Raw genomic sequence first — 23,638 nt, 5'->3', positions numbered from 1 at the left:
TAAAAAGTCAACCCAAGTCAAGATATTCCTAAATATACATATAACCAAGTGAGTATTTGCATGATTTAGAAAAATATTTTTCCTAATTAATCTTTTAAAACATAGGTAACTATGGCTTTCTCAAACTAAATCAGCTAGTAGGAAAAAAACTACTACACTTTACATTTAGTTTAAAGTTAGTTTTGGAGAGAAGGTTTTGATTTTTAAATGCCAAATGAAAAGCTATTTCATGAGTCAAGAGATGATACAATTCAGTGGAACGAAATGAGTACCTATAAAGATGATCTTTGCTTCTAGCAATTTTTTTTAAAAAAAGTAAAAAATTCATCTGATTTCAGCATCTTATTTTTTGAAAAACCCAACATTTTGGTAAAATTAAACAATTAAACACTTCAAAACATAATATAGCATGTATTATTATTTTCTCACAGGGCATCAGATACTAATATGTATAGATAACTTTGTTAAAATACCAAAAATCATATGAAAATCAGCACAATACTTCATTTATTTATTGTATAAGTTTGGCAAACAGCACAAAAATCCAGCAACATTTTAAACATGTAAAAAAGTCAAATGCTGAACAGTACTGGGGATTTTTTTCACATAATTAGTAATAATGAGAACACATTTAAAATACTGCGAAGCTAGCAAAATGAGGGTGCTTGGCTTCTGAACATATACCACGAACACACAAACACACACACACACACAGAAACAATATAATTTATCTTTACAAAAATTACAGCCAAGCAATAGAAAAGAAGGATATTAATAATGAAGATACTAACACATATGTTCACTACATATATCTCATACATTGAAATGCTACATCTTGTACCCTGAAATGCCATGTGTAGAGAGCCAAGCAGAGTAAATTTAGGCTCATCACTGAGGTTAAGAATTATCAGAGAAGAATTTAGTGCTTATATGTAACATATTCAATTAAAACTTTCTATATAGCAATTCCTGGATCATAACAATGTGTTCCACTATGTATCAGAGAAGTTGAATCTTCTTTATTGGCAGTATAAAATTTCGGACCAGTATCAAAATTGTTGTAAAACACAAATTGAAGGCATTTTCTAGTGTATGCAAATATTATAGGGGGCATCAATGAATGTGGAAGAAAATCTTAAAATTTCACACTCAGTTTTTGCTGAGCTTTGTCAAACCAAACAGCTCAATATAAGGCAAGAAAAAATAACCCCCTATAATAGATTAGTGGGTCTTACTAAGTAAAGATAGGAATTTATTATTAGGAAAAAACTCCCTACATAAACAGGTTGGAAACAACTGGCATTGAAACAAACAAATGACCTAACATCTTAACATTCAGTCATTGGTTCAGAAGCCTGACAAACGATCTGTTGGTATATATTATCAAATTAACTTTTTGGAATCAGCACCAGTCCCCAAAACCTCAAATTATAATATTTAAGATTCATTAAAATACATCCTTTTTGTGCTATATAAACATAACTACAATCAAATTAAAGAAAGTTGAATTGACTCAACTTATATATATATTTTTGTGTATACTGGGTAGCAACTTAAGTTTTTTTTTTTTATTTACTTGTGCTTCTGTTCTGGGGCACTTTGATTGAAGAGAAATTCATTTCACAAGATTACATCTTGCTAAAGCATTCCTTAGCATTGGTCCAAACTTGAATTCCCTAAAACAAAACAAAACCAAAAACAAAGAAAAGAAAAGAAAACTTTAAAATGTGATTTTGGAAGGATTCTGAAAGCTGAAGTATCTGGCTTACTAGTATGCTAAATTTCACTTCCTGGAATAACTAAAAAGTCCAGCAAATATGACACTACTTCTGGCGATGGCTAATAGATGTGAATGTCTAATGCTTCTGGGAAAAGAAAGAGAATTATCTGCATAGCCTATCTTCAAGATGGGGAAAGAGCTACTACAACTTCTCTTTTTAGAAAACTGAGTTTTCAAGGTTCCTAACATAAACTCATTAACTCATATCACATGACTGTATCATTTCTATTTGTAAACCAAACAAGTTTTCAGGCAGTTTTTCTATGTAATACTTAAAACAAAAGGAAAAAAAACCTTATTAGTTTAACAACTAAATAAAAATTAACAGATTTTTAAAAAAAATTAATGGCTTATTAAATTATTAGTCTAACAACTAATGTTTTGATAAAAACCAGTAACAGGCTAAATTATCAAATTCTTCTCAGTGGTTCTAACACGCTATTTAGCACAAAGTTAATATAATATACTTAATATGCTTAAACAAAAATGCATGTATGTAAAAATAAAACTTTAAAATCTAACAAAGTGGTAGAAACAAAGGCTTTTTGTTTTTAGCAAACAAGATACGTATTCTCGAATAACTGCTAATTCATGAAGAAGCAATATTTTAATAATTAAGCATGTCAATATTTATCAAGTTATCAAGGCTTCAAACACGAGAAAAAACCAAGAATCTTTTGTTTTTCTCCTCCTGATGAAATACGAAAAGCAAATTTTTAAAAAATCCTTTAAAATATCTCCAACTGGCTGGATAAAGTAGTATCTGATGAGAGTATTTATTGTCAGAGAGGGTAAGAGATCTAATGCACTGCTCTAGGAAGATCTCCATGAGACATCAAATGGGCAAATGAAAACGACACCACAGCGCATGTAACATAGTCCTGTTTTGGGGGCGAAGAGGGAAGTGTGTATTTTCTAAATGACTGTAAATGTACAACAACATCTGGAAGGACACACATGAAGTCTGTAACAGTGGTGAGGTTTCAAAAGGGAGTTGGTGCAGGAGGAAAAGAATTTTTACCTAATATGCTTCTGGATTTTCATAATTTTTGCAATAAGAGATGTTAGTTTTATGATAATTTTTCTGCTCTGATCTTTATTAAATTCCTACCTTCTACTAATCTTGGGCTTTGTTCTTTTTTTAGTCTCTTAAATGCAAGGTTAGATTGACATTTTTCTTGTTTCTTGAGGTCAGTCTGTTATCACTATAAATTTCCCTCTTGGAACTGCTTATGCTGCATTCCAAAGATTTTGGACCATCGTGTTTTCATTTTCACTTGTATCCATGTTATTTTCTGATTACCTCTTTGATTTCCTCACTGACTTACTGGAGGTTTGGTAGCATGCTATTAGCCTCTGCATATTTGCATTTCTCCTTTTTTTTTTTTTTTTTTGAAGATTTTATTTATTTCAGAGAGAGAGAGAAAGTGAGAGAGAGCATGAGGGGAGAAGGTTAGAAGGAAAAGCAGACTCCCTGTGGAGCTGGGAGCCAGATGTGGGACTCAATCCCAGGACTCCAAGATCATGACCTGAGCTCAACCAACTAAGCCACCCAGGTGCCCTCCAGTTTTTTCCTTGTGACTGAATTCTAGTTCATACAATTGTGGTCAGGAAAAATGATATTATCTCAGTCTTAAATTTTTTAAGATTTTTTTTATTTATTTGACAAAGAGAGAGAGAGATCACAAGTAGGCAGAGAGGCAGGCAAAGAAAGAGAGGGAAGCAGGCTCCCCGCTGAAGAAAGCCCGATGCGGGGCTCGATCCCAGAACCCTGAGATCATGACCCGAGCTGAAGGCAGAGGCTTAACCCACTGAGCCACCCAGGTGCCCCTCAGTCTTAAATTTTTTTTAAAAGATTCTAGAGAGCGAGCAAGAGAGAGAGCGCAAGCAAAACAGCACAAGCTAGGGGGAGGAGCAGAGGGAGAGGGAGAAGCAGGCTTCCCAGGGAGCAAGGAGCTCAATGTGCGGCTTGATCCCCGGATCCTGGGATCATGACATGAACCAAAGGCTTAAGCAACTGAGCCACACAGGCATCCCAGTCTTCTTAAATTTTACTGAGACTTGTTTTGTGGCCAAATGTGTGATTATCCTGGAGAATGTTCCATGTGCACTTGAAAAGAATGTATATTCTGTTGCTCTGGGAGGTTATATTCTATATATATCTGTTAAGGCCATGTGGGCTAAAGTGTCACTCAAAGATACTGTTTCCTTATTCATTTTCTGTCTTGATGGTCTACCCATTGATGTAAGTGGGGTGTTAAAATCCCCTACTACTGTTTGTTGTCTTACTATCAATTTCTCCCTTCGTATCTGTTAATATTACTTCACGGTGTTTCAGCATCTGGTAAGCATTTACAAGTGTTCTATCCTCTTGTTGGACTGTCCCCTTTATCATTATGTAATGCCCTTCCTTGTCTCTTGTTACAGTCTTTGTTTTAAAGTTGGTTTTGTCTACTTTGTCTGATATAAGTATTGCCACCCTGGCTTTTTTTCCCTATTTCCATTTGCATGGAACATTTTTTCCATATGACAATTCTTAAAATTTAAAAAGATAAAGTAGCTTAAAAATTAATCAAGTATTTCTTGATTCAACAAATTAGAAAATTCAGTACCAAAAAGGCTGACCAAGAAAACACTGATTTTTAAGTGCTAATATTAATACTTCTTATGTAAATTTTTTAAAAGATTTTTTTTTTTTTTAAACAGAGCAAGCATAAGTAGAGGGAGCAGCAGAGACAAGAGACAGAAGTAGGCTCCCCACTGAGCAGGGAGCCTGATGTGGGACTTGATCCCAAGACCCAGGGATCATGACCTGAGCCGAAGGCAGACACTTAAGCAACTGAGCCACCCAGGCATCCCTGTAAGTATTTTGTTTTGGTTTACTACTGCTACAATTTAGTCACTTGATTACATTCAATTGCCACTTTGGATAGCTGACATTATAACGAAGTATGGTATCTGAAAAGTTAATACTCAAGTAAAATAAACAAAATATAGATACCCATATCCATCTGAGAAAAACTAATATTAATCTTCTCTTCTCCTACTTAATTTTAAGTTCATAAAAAAAAACACTGCAGATTTTAAAATATAAAAATCTATTCCACTTAAGGAAAAAAATACATGATGAAACTTTATAGTACTGTTCTTGGGAAACAGGGTGAATACACATCTTTTTAATCTCATGTGCGTATACTGGCTTCCTATAGTTATCATAGGACACATTGAGTAGATACCCAAGCTATGCAATGGTATATCCAAATACACCTACAGTGTTATCTTTTTTATTCAGAGATTAATTTTCAGCACCTCAACCATCCCACCCTAGGTAAAATGGGGGAGAAAAGTCCTTTGAGCCATTATATAGTCTGCATTTTACCTTGTAAAAGCAGCAAACAGAAGATCACAAGGAGTTTATGAATAAGTCTTCTACAAAAACAAAACAAAACCAACTCAAAAAATTTGTATTCTTTCAGACCTCCCAAGATTAAAAAAAGAAAAGGTTAGAAAAAAGATTAAATGTGAAGCAATCTGTGAAGCAGGGAGGCAGCAGGAGTTGGCAGGAAGAGCAACAGATAAAAGTACTATCAAGCTGCGGGGCACCTGGGTGGCTCAGTCCTTGGGTGCCCTGACTCCTGATCTGGGCTCAGGTCATGATCTCAGGGTCATGGGATCGAGTCCTGTGTCAGGCTCCGTGCTCAGCATGGAGTCAGCTTGGGATTCTCTATCTCCCTCTGCTCCTCCCCTTCCCACCTGCACACTTGCTTACTTGCTCTCTAATAAATAAATGAGTAAATAAAGTCTTAAAAAAAAAAAAAAACCACACATACTATCAAACTGCAATCACACTCACCCATGGGCATGTGCAGATGGATCACTCATGATTTTAACGTCTCTTAAATGACCTCAGGGATCCACTATGTGAAGTAACTTACACTTGAACTCAGGCACAAATATGAATTTGCCCAATACAAAAGGAGCCCACGTGACTAATGCTAGAGTCCGGTGTTTACATCTTAAAATGTCTTTGCTCTCTACACTACTGCTGGTGATATCAAGTGGAAAGAGCTAGGGAAGTGATGATGTCTAGCTAGAAAATACACATTTTGGGTGAATTAAAGCACAAGTTGTTTATATGAGTATGATTTTTCCCTCTAAGAAGGTCTTTATAACTGTGAGAAATCATCTTGTTATATGATTTACAGAGATAATGCATGTTAAATCTCTTGGTAAATGGTGACGAGCTAAACATTATGTAAAGCACTGGTACTAATGGACACACAGGTAGATCATGGGTCCTAAAAAAGAAGGAATGTTTTATATTTTGTTCTTACCATAGCATTTTAAAGATTTCAGCATTGCCAAAACACTTATATAAACAGAAAAAGCTTCCGTGTTCTTATCTTCTACTATGGATATCAGTCACATGAAAGACTTACTATGACAACAAACCATATCATAACCACATTTCCCCCAAACAATGTTTAAGCTATCTTCCGATCACAGTACTATAGATCACTGTTAGGAAGAGTATCTTACCCCCTGTCCAAGAACATCATATAAACCAAGTAACGTTGTTGGTACATATTTTCAAATACTAGATATAAACAGGCATACAAATTTGGAACTTCAGGTGAGTGAAGACTTAATAGTTAACATTCTGGTTATAATACTCTTTCAAAGTTAAGTAAAGAAACTGGAAAACATTCTGGAAAGGGGAGAACAATGGGCTTTAAAATAATAAACACTCTGGTCCAAATAAGAGAAACCAGTTTTAAAGAAATTTGCAAGCACTTCTGAATATACTTGTACCTTCACCTACCTTTTTGCACATACTGATCTGCATGACTGCATAGCTTATGAGGGCCTCCTTTAAATCATGGTTCTTTTGTTCTTTGAAGCGTTCAATATCAGCCCAAGCATTTTTCACAAATTCTCTGAAATAAAGTGTGTAGTCATCATTATTATTCTTATTCAAATTCAGCTCACTATATTATAAATTCTAATAACCAGTTCTCGTTTGCATTGGTTTTTATCCATATGGAAAAAAAAGCTACTGTCTGTATAAGATATTCTATTTTTCTCTTCCTAAAAATCATACTGGGAGAAGCAGCAGAGACAGTCATACATTTGTCTACATTTTAATAATCAATATTCTTGCCACAAAAATCCCAGCTTTAAATTATTCCTATAAAACAGCTGTGGATGGCTCTCTGAACCAGCTTACAAGCCTAACAGAGGCCAGGTGAAGTTCTCCTGGGGTCACTAGAAAACATACACTCTTCTGACAGGATATATTATGTATCACAATTATTATATACTTGCCCTTTTTTTTTTTTTTTAATATTTTTATTTATTTATATATTTGACAGAGAGAGAGAGATCACAAGTAGGCAGAGAGGCAGGCAGAGAGAGAGGGGAAAGCAGGCTCCCTGCTGAGCAGAGAGCCCGATGCGGGGCTCGATCCCAGGACCCTGGGATCATGACCTGAGCCGAAGGCAGAGGCTTTAACCCACTGAGCCACCCAGGCGCCCCTATACTTGCCCTTTTTTAAAATAACTTCATGTGGGTTTTTTTTATTTATTTGACACAGAGAGAGAGAGAGTACATACAAGCAGGGGGAGCTATAGGCGGAAGGGAGAAGCAGGCTTCCCCCTGAGCAGGGAGCCTGATGTGGGGCTCCATCCCAGGACCCCAGGATCATGATTTGAAGCAAAGGGAGATGCTTAACTGAGCCACCCAGGTGGCTCTATACAGCTTGCTTTAAACAACCAGAGTTTTAAAAATTCTGAGAGGCATTTGTCTCTTTAAATTCCATTCATAAAAGTTTGCTTTTACTTATTTGGTACAAAGAGTTCTAACAATTTACAAAAATACCTCAACACCAATGATAGATACACTGTTGGTCTGCCTTCATCTACTTATCATCAGATGAAAAACAACAGCAAGGAAAATAAGCGAAAAAGCGATGCCAGAACTTTGAAAGCAGCATTTCCAGAAATATTTATGGAATAATTACATGCCAAGCCCAATGCAAGATGTTAAAACATAAAGATGAAAAAGACACAGTCATTGGCTTTGAAAGGCACTTAATTTAGGCAGGGACAATCACAGAGAACAACTGACCACCCAAAACAAAACTGCCATGCTATCGTGGCATGAACCAAGGGATATGAGAGCCTGTGAGGCTAGCAGTAAAAGGAAGCAGCATGAGAGCTGGGAAATGAAGAACGATCAGGCTTTTGTCAAGTGATGGAGAAGAAAGGGTGAAAGGAATGTGCAAAGGACAGAAATCAGGAAAAGTGCAGGAACCTAATATTATAAGTTGAAGGTCTTCTTACTCTTTTCCCCCATAATAAAACTTGTCTATAACATGACTTTCGACCATTCAAATTTCTTAGGAATTCAATCACTACATTTTATTTCTTTAAAGATTTATTTATTAATTTATTTATTTGAGAGAGGGGGAGAGCGTGCATGAATAGGGGGAGGGGCAGAGGGAGGGACAGAGAATTTGAAGCAGAATCCACGCCTCACGCAGGGCCTGATGCGGGGCTCGATTCTACAACTGCAATATCACGACTTGAGCCGAAACCGAGAGACAGACACTTAACTGAGCCACCCAGGTGCCCCTCAATCTCTACAGTTTGGAAGAACCATTATGGTGGCACCTGCCTGGCTCAGTCAGAGGAGCCTGTGACTCCTGATCTCAGGGTTGTAAGTTCAAGCCCCACACTGGGTGTAGAGACTACTTAAAAATAAAATCTTAAAAAATAATGCCCTGGAATAACAGGCTATAAGGCAGGAATGTTAATGAGGTAGGGACAAGGTATAAAAAAAAATCTGCCATGTAGTACGTATGTCTAGCTTTGTTACACATCTCAGCATTTTTACCTGCCTTCCAGATTTTTAGACTTTAACTGTTGTTCTCCTTCATTTATTTGTTCTTCTAGCACCTTTATTCTGGCTTCTCTCTGCTCTGGAGTTTCCTGACCAAAGAGCTTGGTAGTCATTCCCTTCAAAGAAAACGTTCTCACGGTCTAAAAGGAAATAGAACAGGTGAGTGGATACACAAAATGTGGCACATATGTACAAAGAAATATTATTCAGCCTGAAAAAGAAAGGGAATTCTTACATATGATACTACAAGGATGAACCTGAGAACATTATGCTAAGTGGAAATAAACAAGTCACAAGACAAATACTGTATGATTCCACTTAATAAAGTATCGAGAGCAGTCAAAGTCATAGAGACAGAAAGCAGAACAGTGACTGCCAAGGGCTGGAGGGAAGGGAAATTGACAGTTGATGTTTAATGGTACAGAGTTTCAATTTTCAACAGGAAGAGAGTTCTGGAGGTTGGTTGCACAACAATGTGAATGTACTTATTACTACTGAACCGTACACTTCAAAATGGTTAAGATGATCCCTAGTATAACCATTCCTTAACCCATGCTCTCGTAAAACTGCTTTTAATTCGTATCAGTGTAAATTCAATAGGTGTACTAATTTTTTCCCACTATTCTGTAAGCTTGAAATCATAAGACTTTAAAAAGAAAAATACAGGGGCACCTGGGTGGCTCAGTGGGTTAAACCTCTGCCTTTGGCTCAGGTCATGATCTCGGGGTCCTGGGATCGAGCCCCGCATCGGCCTCTCTGCTCAGTGGGGAGCCTGCTTCCCCCTCTCTCTCTGCCTGCTTCTCTGCCTACTTGTGATCTCTGTCTGTCAAATAAATAAATAAATAAATAAATAAATCTTTTTAAAAACAGAGAAAGAAAGAAAAATACAGACGCCTGGGTGGCTCGACGGGTAGAGTATATGACTCTTGATCTCATGGTTTTGAGTTCAAGCCTCACATTACGTGTAGAGATTACTTAAAAATAAAATCTTTCAAGGTAGGTAGATATATACATATATAAACAGAAGAAGAAAAAGAGAAAACCCCCAGTTTAAAAAGAGAAAAAACCAGTTTAAAAAAATGGTTAAGCTGACAAATTTTGCTATTATATTTAAACCACAATTAAACATTTTTTTAAAAAAGAGAAACAAAGGGGCGCTCAGTGGGTTGAGCCGCTGCCTTCAGCTCGGGTCACGATCTCAGGGTCCTGGGATCGAGCCCCATATCGGGCTCTCTGTGTCAAATAAATAAATAAAATCTTTTAAAGAAAGAGAGAGAAACAAAAACTTTTGCCATTTTCCCCATACCTCAGACAGAAGCCTCTTAAGTCTTATAACCAAGGGGCTCCTAATATGATTCCTAACACTGGAATAATATGGAATAGTCAAAGAAAAAAATTCTAACTGAACTTCTTATCAAATGGAAAACTTCTAGGTGAAGTATTAGGCAAGTTATTTCTTTAGATCAGAGGTCATATTTTTTTATATTTCTTTAGGGCATTAAAAAATAGATAAAATTCAACAGGCAATAAAGGAAATAGACCAAAAACACACAAAGAAACAAAAAAAATTTTAAATCTGTATAACACACACTGAAACTTGGGTATCTATCTATAAAATAGGATGCCTTTGCTTGGAGGGAAGCCTCAAGCATCGCAGTTTCAACACCTCCTCACTCTCCATAGTTTACTGAAACACTTTTCCCTTTACATGGAGGAGTAGAGAACCCTACTCCCTGAAAATGGCCTGGGAAGTTCCCGAGTTTTAAAAATAAATCAACCCTAAAAAAAAAATTAAAAAAAATAAATCAAGCCTAGTGTATACATGTTTTGTGGCCAACATTGTCTTTTCCCACATACATCTGCAGCTTTTCAGACATACCAAAGTACTTGTTAACTATGAAGCGGCTGATAAATGGTGGCACTGTCACTGTTCCATTATTTCCAGGTTGTGTATTCTCACTACAGCCATTTTCCAAGAAAATGGCTGGACAGTGGAAAACTGATTATAAAAACGGTCTAAGGTTCATACAATAAGATATGGAATTTTCTTCACAAATATTCACTGCGTACCAAAAGCTCCTTCTTAGCAGAGAAGCACTGATTGTAACTGGGTAAAGCTTTTCAAAGTAAACTAAAACTTCTCTAATATATTTTATAAAAGTAAACCTGACAAAGGTCATTATTTCAATCACAAAGAATAATGTTTTTTCATTTGGGCTTACCATAAATGAAAAGATACTTACTACAAAGAGCAATGTTGGCAGAATTTTTTTTTTAAGATTTTATTTTTAAGTAATCTGTACACCCCATGTCAGGCTCGAACTCACAACCCTGAGGTCAAGAGCTACATGCTCCACTGACTGAGCCAGCCAGGTGCCCTGGCAGAATTTCTTAAAATGCCATATAAATACAATGTTCTAATGGCTTATGTCTTTTTATATCAAGATCACAACCCTAAGAATTATAAAGTTGCCCATAAATTATTCCCCTATAAAAGCTACAGGCATCCTGAGTATTATAGCTACAGCTGCTTCCTTATATGGCTTGTGGCAATGATGCAGAGACCTAAATGGAAACACTCACCCCAGTTGCCAGTTCCTCACATTGCTGCTTTTTGGATGCTAAGTCCTGAGCAGCCATCTCCAAGTCATACTGCATAAGTTCATGTTTCCTGCATACAGCCCTAGGGATGAAAAAAAGTGCTGCCATTTAATTTTTGTGGCTTCTCTTTTAACATACTAAAATTTTTTTCAGGGGATGAGGGGAAGCATTCAGAATGTCTTACTAGGCTCAGAACTAGTGCAGATAGAATTTTCAAGTTTAAAATGTAGTAGCCCAATATTAAAAAATTAAATCTAGCAGAACCTAAGCATAAAAATTTTACATATACTTAACAAAAAAGGGTTGCTTTTTAGATAGCTGCAACATTTTTTTCAATAAACTCACCATTATTACATACATTAACAATAAAATCTTTTGTGTAACTCAGAAACTAATGGTGGAATCTTATAAACCAACTGAATATTCTTTGAAAAGATCTCTCAACATTTTCTTTTTTATACAGAAATGTCTTAGCTTTGAGGTGCCTAAGTGGCTAAGTTGGCTAAGCGTCCTACTCTTGATTTTGGCTCAGGTCATGATTTCAGGGTCATGAGACTGAGCCCGGGGTCAAGCTCTGTGCTCAGCAGGGAGTCTGCTTGAGAGTCTCTCCTTCTCCCTCTGCCCGCCCTGGCCCACTGCTTGCACACATGCTCTCTCTCTCTTTCAAATAAATAAATCCTAGGGGAAAAAAATGCCTTAGTTTTTATCATAAAATCCACAGCATTTAAAAAAAAAAAAAAAGATTCTACTACAGGAATGCACAAAATAAAAAAAGTTTCAAGAATTCTTTCTTTTCCCTAACTCCCAGACACAATCTATATGAACAGATGGTGCATATTCTGCCAGACCATAGGTAGGCACTTACAAATACACATATGCACATGCCTCAAGTGATTCTACATCTCATCTTACTTAGCTATGTACCATGGACATATGAATATACATTAATCTTTCCTACAGTGCTTAAGAACTGTGCAGAATTCCACTGCATTCAGCAACTTTCTTTTGCTTTGTAATGCAACCTTGGACTCCTGGCGACTCAAAGTCCTAGAAGCAACAAGGCTAACAATGTGTGGACATTTTCACACCAGTTAACGAAGAGCTAAAGGAAAATTGGTGCTGTGGTGTCCTAACAGAATTCTTATACTGCTTTTAAAGTGATGGGATATTTAGAAAAAAGAAAAAAAAAGTGATGGGAAAATAACCAAAAGTGGCTATGACCAAATGCCACCTATTCCAGGAAAACAATTCATTTTTTAAAAATTGGACAGAAAAAGTATACTACTTTCTTCTTTATTAAATAGAACTATACACCAGAGAATTCTGTTTGGCTCTGTAAGAAATACCATAAAAACAGAAGACAAAGTGTTGATATTAAGAACTTACACAAACTTAGTAAGAAGAAAAGCAGACGTGGAAAGAATTACAGAATAAAAATGGCAACATACTGCCTAGTGACAAGACTACATACACTCAATCTGTATTTTGCATCCAATCTACAAACTGAAAGAAGTAGAACAACATACAAAACCTGAGGCTGGAGACTGACAAGTTTTATCAATATTGTTTCAAGAACAGAGCTTGTCTTAAATGTCTATGCCTAGGGCGCCTGGGTGGCTCAGTGGGTTAAAGCCTCTGCCTTCGGCTCAGGTCACGATCCCAGGGTCCTGGGATCAAGCCCCACATTGGGCTCTCTGCTCGGCGGAGAGCCTGCTTCCACTCCTTCTCTCTCTGCCTGCCTCTCTGTGTGCTTGTGATCTCTGTCTGTCAAATAAATAAATAAAAATCTTAAAAAAAAAAAAAAAGTCTATGCCTATCACTCTGCAACACCAGGGATTACAATGAGACCTCATTCAATACCTGGGGGATGAATTCATTTAAAAATCACCTTACTATCTTTACTTTCTGGCAACATATGAAGAGTGGTGACCAGCCAGCCACACGGCTACATCTGGAACATTTATTATACTTACCGCAATGCTTCTGCATAAAACAGATACTCCTTTAACTGATCTGCATAATGTTCTTCATCTTCTAAAATATCATCAATAGAAGATGCATACCTGTTTAAAAAACATCGCATACAAACTTTTATCATGATACAAAGTATTAATGATCAAAAGCAATGCTATTTGCTACCCCTAACAAAAGTAAGTACACAAAATGAGAATAAGCATTCAGACATGGCAATTTTTAATTACCATGAAAATTTTACTGAATTTTACCAAAATGTTTCAATCAGCAATGGTTTGGAAATAAAAACAAACAAACAAAGGTCCTTCTTACAGGTAGCTTAAGCAGCACCGGAAGACTATAATATCTTTTGTTCAAAGATATTTTATGAAGGGGCTACAAAATCTGTGGAAAAAATAAGAGTTTAGTGTAATTGGTGCTCAGATGTTCCTGGCAGCAACTACATACAGTAATGCCTAAAAGCTACAAAAGGAAAAATAGAGTTAAGACTACAAAAATCTTTAGAAGCCTTATTTTATGCTAATTCTCAATAGCAACCTGTGCTTTGATCTGGTCAAGCCCCTCATTGTCATGCCATTCTCTTTCCTGGACCTGAGTCCTTCCTCGTACAGAAATTTGACAGCTCTCCACACTGTTTCTCCAAATCCTATAAGCACGTATCTCAGCACCTCTAGGAAATCTTCCCAGACTACTTTAGTCCTTAGTCATCACTCTACTTCTGATTTTTTTTTAAGATTTTATTTATTTATCTATTACAAAGACAGAGAGTGTGCATGAGCAGGAGGAGGGGCAGAGGGAGAAGCAGGCTCCCTGCTGAGCAGAGACGACTCAAGGCTTGATCCCAGGACCCCAAGATCATGACCTGAGCCAAAGTCAGCCACTTAATCCACTGAGCTACAATCTAGGTGCCCCCCACTTCTGATCTTTTATCAACAATTCACAACTTATATTTTATCAAATGTGTCATGTCTTGGTTTTATTTCTTTAATCATATTCCAAATTCCGTAAGGACATGGGTTATGTCATGTACTATTTCTGTATGGTGTAACAAGCATCCTTTTTCAAATTAATTCTGACTTCCTGGCATGAGAAAAAAAGAAAAACATATACTATGTCTCCAGACCTGCTTTATGTAGGCAAGAAAACAAGTTACTGGAGTTGTAAAAATAAATAAATAAACCTACATTAAGAGTCACTGAAAAGCTATGTGCTTAAAGGATTTATAAAACAGGCAAAGTACATATTCTGTAATTACAAACTTGTATTTGTATGGAATTTCTTCTATGTGACTGAAGAAAGTCTTAAGAATCACCGGTAAGAGTGGGAAAAACTGCCTTTAATTCATAAATCTGTGATTCTCAGAGTTCATGTTAAGGAAACAAAAAAGAGGAACCACAGGGTTGGTGGCTTGAAGACAGGAAATAGTGAACAGATAAACAGAACATCCTTGGGTAGAAAAATATAAGTGGTAATGATTTTTAGATAGCAGTACTGAAATTAATTTTATTTAATGCTTTAAATAAATCAACTGAAGGGATAATCCTAAATTCCTGAAAATTCTAAATCAACAGAATACAGGAAAACTTCTTAGGGTTAAGCAAATTGGTTGGAAAGTAGCCAGTTAGCTTGAATATGGCCCAAAGAAATATTTAGATAAAATAAGTATTTTTGGTCTCTTTATTACTGAGTTGTAAGAGTTCTTTATATATTGTGCTTGGAAATGTTTACTCCTAGTCACTGGCTTGCCTCTTCATTATTTTAATGGTATCTTTTGTGTGTGTGTGTGTGTTAAATAAACATAAAATTTACTTTTTAATAATTTTTACGTGTAGTTAAGTGGCATTAAGTACATTCACACTGTTCTGCAAACGTTAACCACTATCACCACAACGCCTTCATCTTCTCTAACACTAACTACTCACATTCCTCCCTACCTATAATAGTATCTTCTGATAAACAAAATATTTAATTTTGATAAAGGACAATTCACCATTTAAAAATTTTTTTCATGTTCTCTTTAAGAAATCCTTGCTAATTTGAAGTTTGCAATGATAATCTTTTATGTATTCTACTAAATGCTGTAATTTTAGCTTTTATACTTATGTATATGATCCAAATTACATTAGTTTTTATGTAAGGAATGAGAAATAGCTCAAGGTTAATTTTTTTCCATGTAGATAACCAGTTATTCCAGAACCACTTCTTGAAATGTACTATTTAAATGCTGGTCTATTTCTGGACTTTATTCTGTTCCATTGTTCTGTTTACCTTTATGTCAAATCCTATCTTGATAACTACTGTATCTTTATAGTAAGTCTTGAAATCAGGTAATATGGGGCGCCTGGGTGGTTCAGTTGGTTAAGCAACTGCCTTCGGTTCACATCATGATCCCGGAGTTCCAGGATCAAGTCCCGCATCGGGCTCCCAGCCCCATGGGGAGTCTGCTTCTCCCTCTGACCTTCTGCCCTCTCATGCTCTCTCTCTCAAATAAATAAATAAAAATCTTTTTTAAAAATCTAAAAAAAAAAAAGAAAGAAAAAAAGAAAGAAAGAAATCAGGTAATAAGTTCTAGGTTTGTTTATTCTCAAGACTGTTTGGGCTACTCTAGGTCCTTTGAATTTCCATGTAAGCTTTAGAATTAGTATAACAATTTCCATTAAAAAGTTATCAGAATTTTAACTGGGACTGCAGTTTGGGAAGAATGGACATATTAACACTACTGAGTTTTCCAATCCATGAAGACATACATTAATTCTCTCCATTTATTTAGGTCTTTAAAATTTTCTCTCAGCAGTGTTTATATATGAAGTCTTTATTAATCTGTAAAATTTTGTTTTGATGCTATTATAAAAAGTATTGCTTTTCAATTTGTTGCTAGTATATAAAAATGCTTTATTTATTTTTTTTATTTTAAAGATTTTATTTACTTATTTGACAGACAGATTCCAAGTAGGCAGGGAGGCAGGCAGAGAGAATGGGGGAAGCAGGCTTCCTGTTGAGCAGAGCCCGATGTAGGGCTCAATGCAGGGCTCAATCCCAGGACCCTGAGATCATGACCTGAGCCGAAGGCAGAGGCTTAACCCACTGAGCCACCCAGGCGTCCCAACAGTTTATTTTTAATACACTGATCTTATATTTGGCATCCTTGTTAAATTCAGCTGTTAGTTCTATAATATTTTTGGTTGATTCTTTACGATTTTCCATGTAAAGGATCCTTTTAATTACAAAAAAAGATAGTTTTAATTCTTCCTTTCTAAGACTAATGCCTCTTACTTGTTTTTTTCTTGCCTGAGTAGGATTTACTAGTACACTGTTTACAAGAAGTGGTAAGAGCAGACAACCTTGCCTTATTCCTTAGAAAAAGCATCAGTACTTCACTATTAAATACAGTACTATCTATAAGTTTTCATTTTTAGTATTTCACTATTAGGTACAATAGTAGTTTTAAGTTTTAAACTGAAGAAATTCCTTTTATTCCCGGTTTGATGAGCATTTTTATTGTGAGTGGATGCTGAAATGTTTTTCTACATGTACTGAAATTAACATGCAGGTTTTCTTCTTTATTCTACTAATACATGAACTGGTCTGATTTGATTTTTGAATGTTTTTAAATTAACCTTCATTCCTGAAATAAACTTGTATAAGTCAGATCTGGATCCACAGTGTATAACATAAAAGCCAGCAAACTTGATAAAAACAGAAGAATCACTAACATTTTACCACTAGACTTCACCCCAGGTTTTACCTTAACTGTTCTAGGTACTTACACATCCATATGGTGACCAGCACTCTGCAGTCCATCCCCCATTTCTTTCTCTATGGCACTCCACTCACTAGGGAGAAAAAGATAAAACCAAACACACCATGAATTAGATATGGAATATTTTCAAAAGGGATATTTTATAAGGTTTCTTTCCTAGCTACCTTTTAAACAAACAGGACAATTCTGCTTTTATATAACTCTGTCACCTCAAATTCAATATATCCAAAGCCCTGTTCTTCACATGAGAAAGGAACCTAAGGGTTTTGGCAGATGAAAAATATAACTAGCCAAAAATGAAATGCAGTGATCATATTCAATGTAACTGTAGGTCATGTTACCAGAATTAATGCCATGCGGCATCTGGGTGGCTCAGGCAGTTAAGCATCTGAACTTTGATTTCAGCTTAGGTCGTGATCTCAGGGTTGTGCGATTGAGCCCTGTGTGAGGTAAGATTCTCTATCTTCCTCTGCCCCTCTCTCTGCCCTAGCCTCTCTCCCCTTCTCTTAAAAAAAAAATAAAATAAAAAAGAATCAACAGTCCAGATGAACTGTCTACTGGCTATCCCAAAAATACTTCATCCATCTAATTAATCTTTGAGCACCTAACTATGTACCACCAACTCAAGGCCAACATAACCAATTTAGTTCCTCTGTTTACCAAACAAGACGAAAACTAGTTCAAGGAAGTAGGACTCACGCTTTATCACCTATGTATGCCTATTAAGTAGTTTAGAGCCTGAAAAATACATGGTATTCACAGCTTGCAGGTAAAATGAAAAAAATGAAGCAATAAGTGAATTAATAAATGTGAGGAGGAAAACTATACTGAATTCTACGTAATAGCACAAGACCTCAAAGTACATAAAGTCTTAGCCCTCTGCTACTCAAACTGTGGTCTAGCAACAGTATGACCTAGAATTTCATTAGAAATGCAGGATCATAGGGATGCCTGGGTGGCTCAGATTGTTAAGTGTCTGCCTTCAGCTCAGGTCCTGATCCCAGGGTCCTGAGATCAAGTCCCGCATCAGGCTCCTTGCTCAGCAGGAAGCCTGCTTCTCCCTCCGCCTGCCACTACCCCTGCTTGTGCATGTGCTCTCTCTCTCTCTGACAAATAAATAAATAAAATCTTAAAAAAATAAAAGGTAAATAAATAAATAAATGCAGGATCACAGAACCCATTCCAGATCTACTGCACCAAAATATTCATTTTCCATACCTCTGTCACCTTAAATTTGATATATATAGTTCAAATATAGTTCTCCAGGTGATCTATATGCCCATTATAATTTAAGAAGCACTACTAAACAAAAGGTTCTAACCTGGAGTCCAAGGATATATCTAGGATTGGAAATAGGAAATGTTAACCAGGTTATAGTGGAGAGGAGGAAACCATTAACATACAAGGAACTATTAAAGGGTAGTTTTTAACATCAACATTTAGATTTAACATCAACATTATAAGAGGGATAACTGAATTTATAACTGAATCTTAAAGTACTTAATGGGTAGGGAATTGTCATAGAGGAATCAGATCAAAAAAGGCCTTGGTTCTTTTGCAGAAACTGACGAAAACTGTGGACCTTTTCCCTGAGAAGGGGAAAAAAAAAAATCACAAACAAAATTTGGCATGGAATTTCAGAAACTTCTGACAACCTGAAGTTCATCTATGAACTATAGGGGAGGCTGGCGGGCTCAGTCAGTAGATCATGCAACTCTTGATCTCAGGGTTCTAAGTCCAAGCCTCACGTTGGGTGTAAAGATTCGTTAATATTTTTAAGGGGTGGCTGAGTTGGTTAAGCATCCAACTGTGTTTGTATATTAATATATTTATAGAATTACATTTTACTACAGGGATGCATAAGAAACCAAGAAAACTGTATTAGCTGTCTCAGAGGAGACCTGGGTGGTTAACAGAGAAGGGAGACTTGTCACTGTAAAAGCTTTTATTCCTATTGAATTTTGTGCCATATGAATGTATTACCTATTGAAAAATATAAAATGAATCATTTTTAAATTAATCCAATCAAAAGGACTTATAATGCAACATTAGCAAGACATTTTCTTATAAAAATATTTGGTTAACAACTTCTAAGATGTCACAACCAAAATAATTAATACACAAAAAAAAATCACAAAAGGCTCAAAAATAACCACAACATGCAAGCACTATACACAAGTACATATTCTAAATTAAGTAACACTAAAGCTACCCCAAGACTGAAAAACTCTTTTGCAAAATCCTTCAAAAATTATAAAGTAACACCAAGAAAGAAAAAAAAGAGTATCACTAATTCTATAAAACAGTGATTTCCAATGGAATCTTCTTGGGCATTCTGCCAACAAAATAAAGGGCACTGGTCACAGCTTCAGGGTAGTTTCATTTTCATCGGCTCAACAGATTGGATTTCTTATTTTTTATTGAAAAAAATAATTTATTTTATTTTAAAATTTTTTATTAACATATAATGTATTACTTGCCTCAGGGGTACAGGTCTGTGAATCATCAGGCTTACACAATTCATAGCACTCACCATAACACATACCCGTCCCAGTGTCCATAACCCAACCACCCTCTCCATACCCCCCACTACCCAGCAACCCTCAGTTTGTTTTGTGAGAGTAAGAATCTTACAGTTTGTCTCCCTCCCCAGTCCCATCTTGTTTCATTTTTTCCCTCCCTACCCACCACAACCCCCCACGCAACCTCTCAAATTCCTCATATCAGAGAGATCATATGATAATTGTCTAAGAAATACTTTAAAACAAAAACTTTGAAAACTACGATTACAGGACATCATTTCAAAACAAAATTCTTTGAGACTGATATCATAAGGAGCTAGTCAAAAGATAAAACTGGTAAACCTTTAGCCAGACTCAAGAAAAAAAGAGACCCAAATAAAATCAGAAATTAAGAAGAAGAAATAAAAACCAACACCACACACACACACAAAAAATCAGTAAGAATAAATTATCTAGTGTAAATCAAAACCAAAATGAAGTATGACCTTATACATATCAGTATGGCTAAGATAAAAAAAAAAAAACCCACAAGAAATAACAACAAAAAACCCCAACACCACAGATATAAAAAGAATTACAAGAGAATATTATGAAAAATTATATATGCCAACAAACTGAACAACCTAGAGGAAATGGGTAAAATTCCTAGAAACAGAGCCCTCCAGAACTGAATCAGGACGAAATAGAAAATTTGAACAGACTGATTACTTGCAATAAAAATGAAACAGTTTAAAAAAAAAAAAAAACCCTCCCAACAAACAAAAGTCTACGATCAGATGGCTACACAACTAAATTCTACCAAACATTTAAGAAAGAGCTAATACTTATTCTCAAACTAAATTCATTCCACGAGGCCAGCACTGTCCTGATACCAAAACAAAACTACAGGCTGATATCTCTGATGAACGTAAATGCAAAAACTCTCAAAAAAATATTAGCAAACCAAATTCAATAAATACATTAAAAGGATCTATTCCAACAGTCAAGTGGGGCTTATTCTAGCAATGCAAGGGTGGTTCAATATTCACAAATCAATCAACATGATATATCACATTAAAAAGAGAAAGAATAAAAACCATATAATCATCCATAAATGCAGAAAAAGCATCTGATCAAGTCTAACACTCATTCTTGATAAAAACTCTCAACAAAGTGGGTTTAGAAGGAACATACCTCAACATTAATAAAGGCCATATATGAAAAACCCACAGTTAACATCATACTCAATGCTGAAAAACTGAAACCTTTTCCTCTAAGATCAGTAAAGGAACAAGGATGTCAATGCTCACCACTGTTAACAGGACTCAAGTCCTAGCCACAGCAAGCAGACAAGAAAAAGAAATACAAGTCATCCGAACTGGTAAGGAAGAAGTAAAAATTTCACTATTTGCAAATAACATGATACCAGATACAGAAAACCCTAAAGACTCCACCATAAAACTACTAGAACCAATAAAGAATTCAGTAAAGTTGCAGGACACAAAATTGATATACAGAAAACTACTACATTTCTGTACACTAATAATGCAGCAGAAAGAAAAATTAAGAACCACTTGTAACTACACTAAAAATAAAAATACCAAAGAGGTGAAAGACCTGTCATCTCTGAAAACTATAAAAACTGATGAAAGAAATTGAAGAGAACACAAATAAAAAGACATTCCATATTCATGGACTCAAAGAACCAATATTGTTAAAACGTGTCACACTATCCAAAGCAATCTAGAGATTTAAAGGCAATCCCTATCAAAATACCAAACAGCAGTTTTCATGGAACTAGAACAAATAATCCTAAAATCTGTGAGGAACCATAGAAGACCCCAAACAGCCAAAGCAACCTTAAAAAAGAAGAACAAAGCTGGAGGTATCACAATCCCAGATTTCAAGAAATACTACAAAGCTGTAGTAATCAAAACAATATGGTACTGGCACAAAAACAGATACATAAATCAACGGAACAAAACAGAAGCCCAGATATAAATATACACCTATGTGGTCAATCTACAATAAAGGAGGCAAGAATATACAATGGAGGGGTGCCTGGGTGGCTCAGTGGGTTAAGCCTCTGCCTTCGGTTCAGCTCATGATCCCAGGGTCCTGGGATCGATCCCTGCATCAGGCTCTCTGCTCAGTGGGGAGCCTGCTTCCCTTCCTCTCTCTCTGCCTGCCTCTCTGCCTAATTGTGATCTCTGTCAAATAAATTTTAAAAAATCTTAAAAAAAAAAAAAAGAATTACAATGGAGTCTCTTCAACAGACAGAGTCTCTTCGACAAATCTCTTCAACAAAAAACTGGGCAGCTACATGCAAAAGAATGAAACTGGACCACTTTTTTGTACCACAAAAAAAACTCAAAATGGATTAAAGTCGGAAAAGTGAGACCTGAAATCATAACTCTTAGAAGAAAACATAGGTAGTAACCTCTGTGACATGAGCCAAAGGAAACATTTTTCTAGATATGTCTCCTCAGATAAGATAAACAAAAGCCAAAATTAAAAGCATTTGTACAGTGAGGAAACAATCAACAAAATGAAAACACAACCTACTGAATGAGAAAAGATATTTGCAAGTGATGTATCTGATAAAGGGTTAATATCCAAAATATAAAGAATCTGTACAAACCAACAGCAAAACCCCACAAATAATCCAATTAAAAATAGGCAGAAGACCTAAATAGACATTTTTTCTAAAGAAGACATACAGGCAGACAACAGACACATGAAAAGATTCTCAAGATCACTAATCACCAGGGAAATGCAAACCAAAACCATAATGAGGTATCACATCTGTCAAAATGGCTAGGATCAAAATGACAAGAGGTAACAAGTGTTGATGAGGATGTGGAGAAAAAGGACTCCTCCTGCACTGTCAGTGGGAATGCAAACTGGTGCATCCACTCTGGAAAACAGTATGGAGGTTCCTCAAAAAATTAAAAACAATATTACCATATGATTCAGTAATTCTACTACGAGGAATTCACCCAGATTTTCTTTACCCATAGAAAACGAAAACCGTAGAAAAAAAAATTCGGAAAGATATATGTACCCCTATGTATGTTGCAACATTATGTATAATAGCCAAGATATGGAATCAACCCAAGTGTTCATACATAGGTGAACAGATAAAGATGTGAGCTAGATAAATATTTATATATTTATGTATATTTATACTTATATATATCTAGCTCACATCTTCTTTATCCACTGTGTGTGTACCATAAAAAAGAATGAAATCTTGCCATTTGCAACAACATGAATAGACCTAGAGAGTATAACATTAAGTGCAGTAAGTCAGACAGAGGAAAACAAACACCGTATGATTTCACTCACATGTGGAATTTAGGAAACACAACAAAAAAAAAGAGATAAAAAAAACCTCCGGCTCTTAAATACCAAAAAACAAACTGGTATGGGGGGGGCGGTTGGGAAATGGGTGAAACAGGTGAAGGGGATTTAAGAGTACACTTATCTTGATGAGCACTGAGAAATGTATAGAATTGTTCAATCATTACATTGTACACCTGAAACTAATATAACACTGGATATTAAGTACACTTGAATAAAACATTAACTAATTACGCTGTAACATAAAAAATAAATGAAAACTAAACTTCTACATTTCAGACCCATGAATGTTCAGGAATTATAGTTCTCAGGCAAAAAGCTAATTAGAGCTAATCAATTATTTTAGAAGCTTATATAATGCTCACCTGAAAACTCGCCCATAATTCCCATGTACTTTATATACACCATACAGTCGATCTGCTACTCTCTGGAACAAATTTTTAAAAGAAATTAATATTAGATCAAAGCTATACACAGTTTACTCTTTAAAAAAAGAGAAATGTTATACTCATTTAAAAAAAATGCTTAGCACAATAAACTTGGAAAACATGAAAAAGAAAAAACTTTAATTTCCCAAAGTCTCATTATGGGGGGGGGGGCGATACTGCTGCCATCATATTTATGTAACTGCTTTTATGTATATATATGTATGTATGTGTGTGTGTATATATATGTATATACTATGTATACATATGTATATATATTTATGTATATATGTGTGTACATATATGTACACACACATAAAAATAAAGAACATAT

At 35.7% G+C, this 23,638-nt stretch overlaps 1 protein-coding gene across 2 annotated transcripts in view; it reads right to left on the bottom strand.

Moving 5' to 3' along the window:
* Window positions 1-485: 485 nt before the first annotated feature.
* The window catches only part of SNX4 (sorting nexin 4), a 61,141-nt gene continuing 37,988 nt past the window's right edge, over window positions 486-23,638 (bottom strand). For both annotated transcript variants that reach the window (XM_080808663.1, XM_080808662.1), the window contains exons 8-14: window positions 23,245-23,306; window positions 17,023-17,088; window positions 13,255-13,344; window positions 11,264-11,363; window positions 8,675-8,820; window positions 6,603-6,717; window positions 486-1,676 (exon numbers count right to left, since the gene is read on the bottom strand). In XM_080808663.1, coding sequence (XP_080664789.1) covers window positions 1,629-1,676; window positions 6,603-6,717; window positions 8,675-8,820; window positions 11,264-11,363; window positions 13,255-13,344; window positions 17,023-17,088; window positions 23,245-23,306 — 627 coding nt within the window. In that variant the 3' untranslated portion in view covers window positions 486-1,628. The remainder of the gene's footprint in view (window positions 1,677-6,602; window positions 6,718-8,674; window positions 8,821-11,263; window positions 11,364-13,254; window positions 13,345-17,022; window positions 17,089-23,244; window positions 23,307-23,638) is intronic.

The sequence above is a fragment of the Martes martes genome, assembly GCF_963455335.1.
Source record: "Martes martes genome assembly, chromosome: 1".
NCBI classification, from domain to species: Eukaryota; Metazoa; Chordata; class Mammalia; order Carnivora; family Mustelidae; genus Martes; species Martes martes.
The sequence above is the reverse complement of the archived record's forward strand: the minus strand, read 5'-3'. Positions and strand labels throughout refer to the sequence as shown.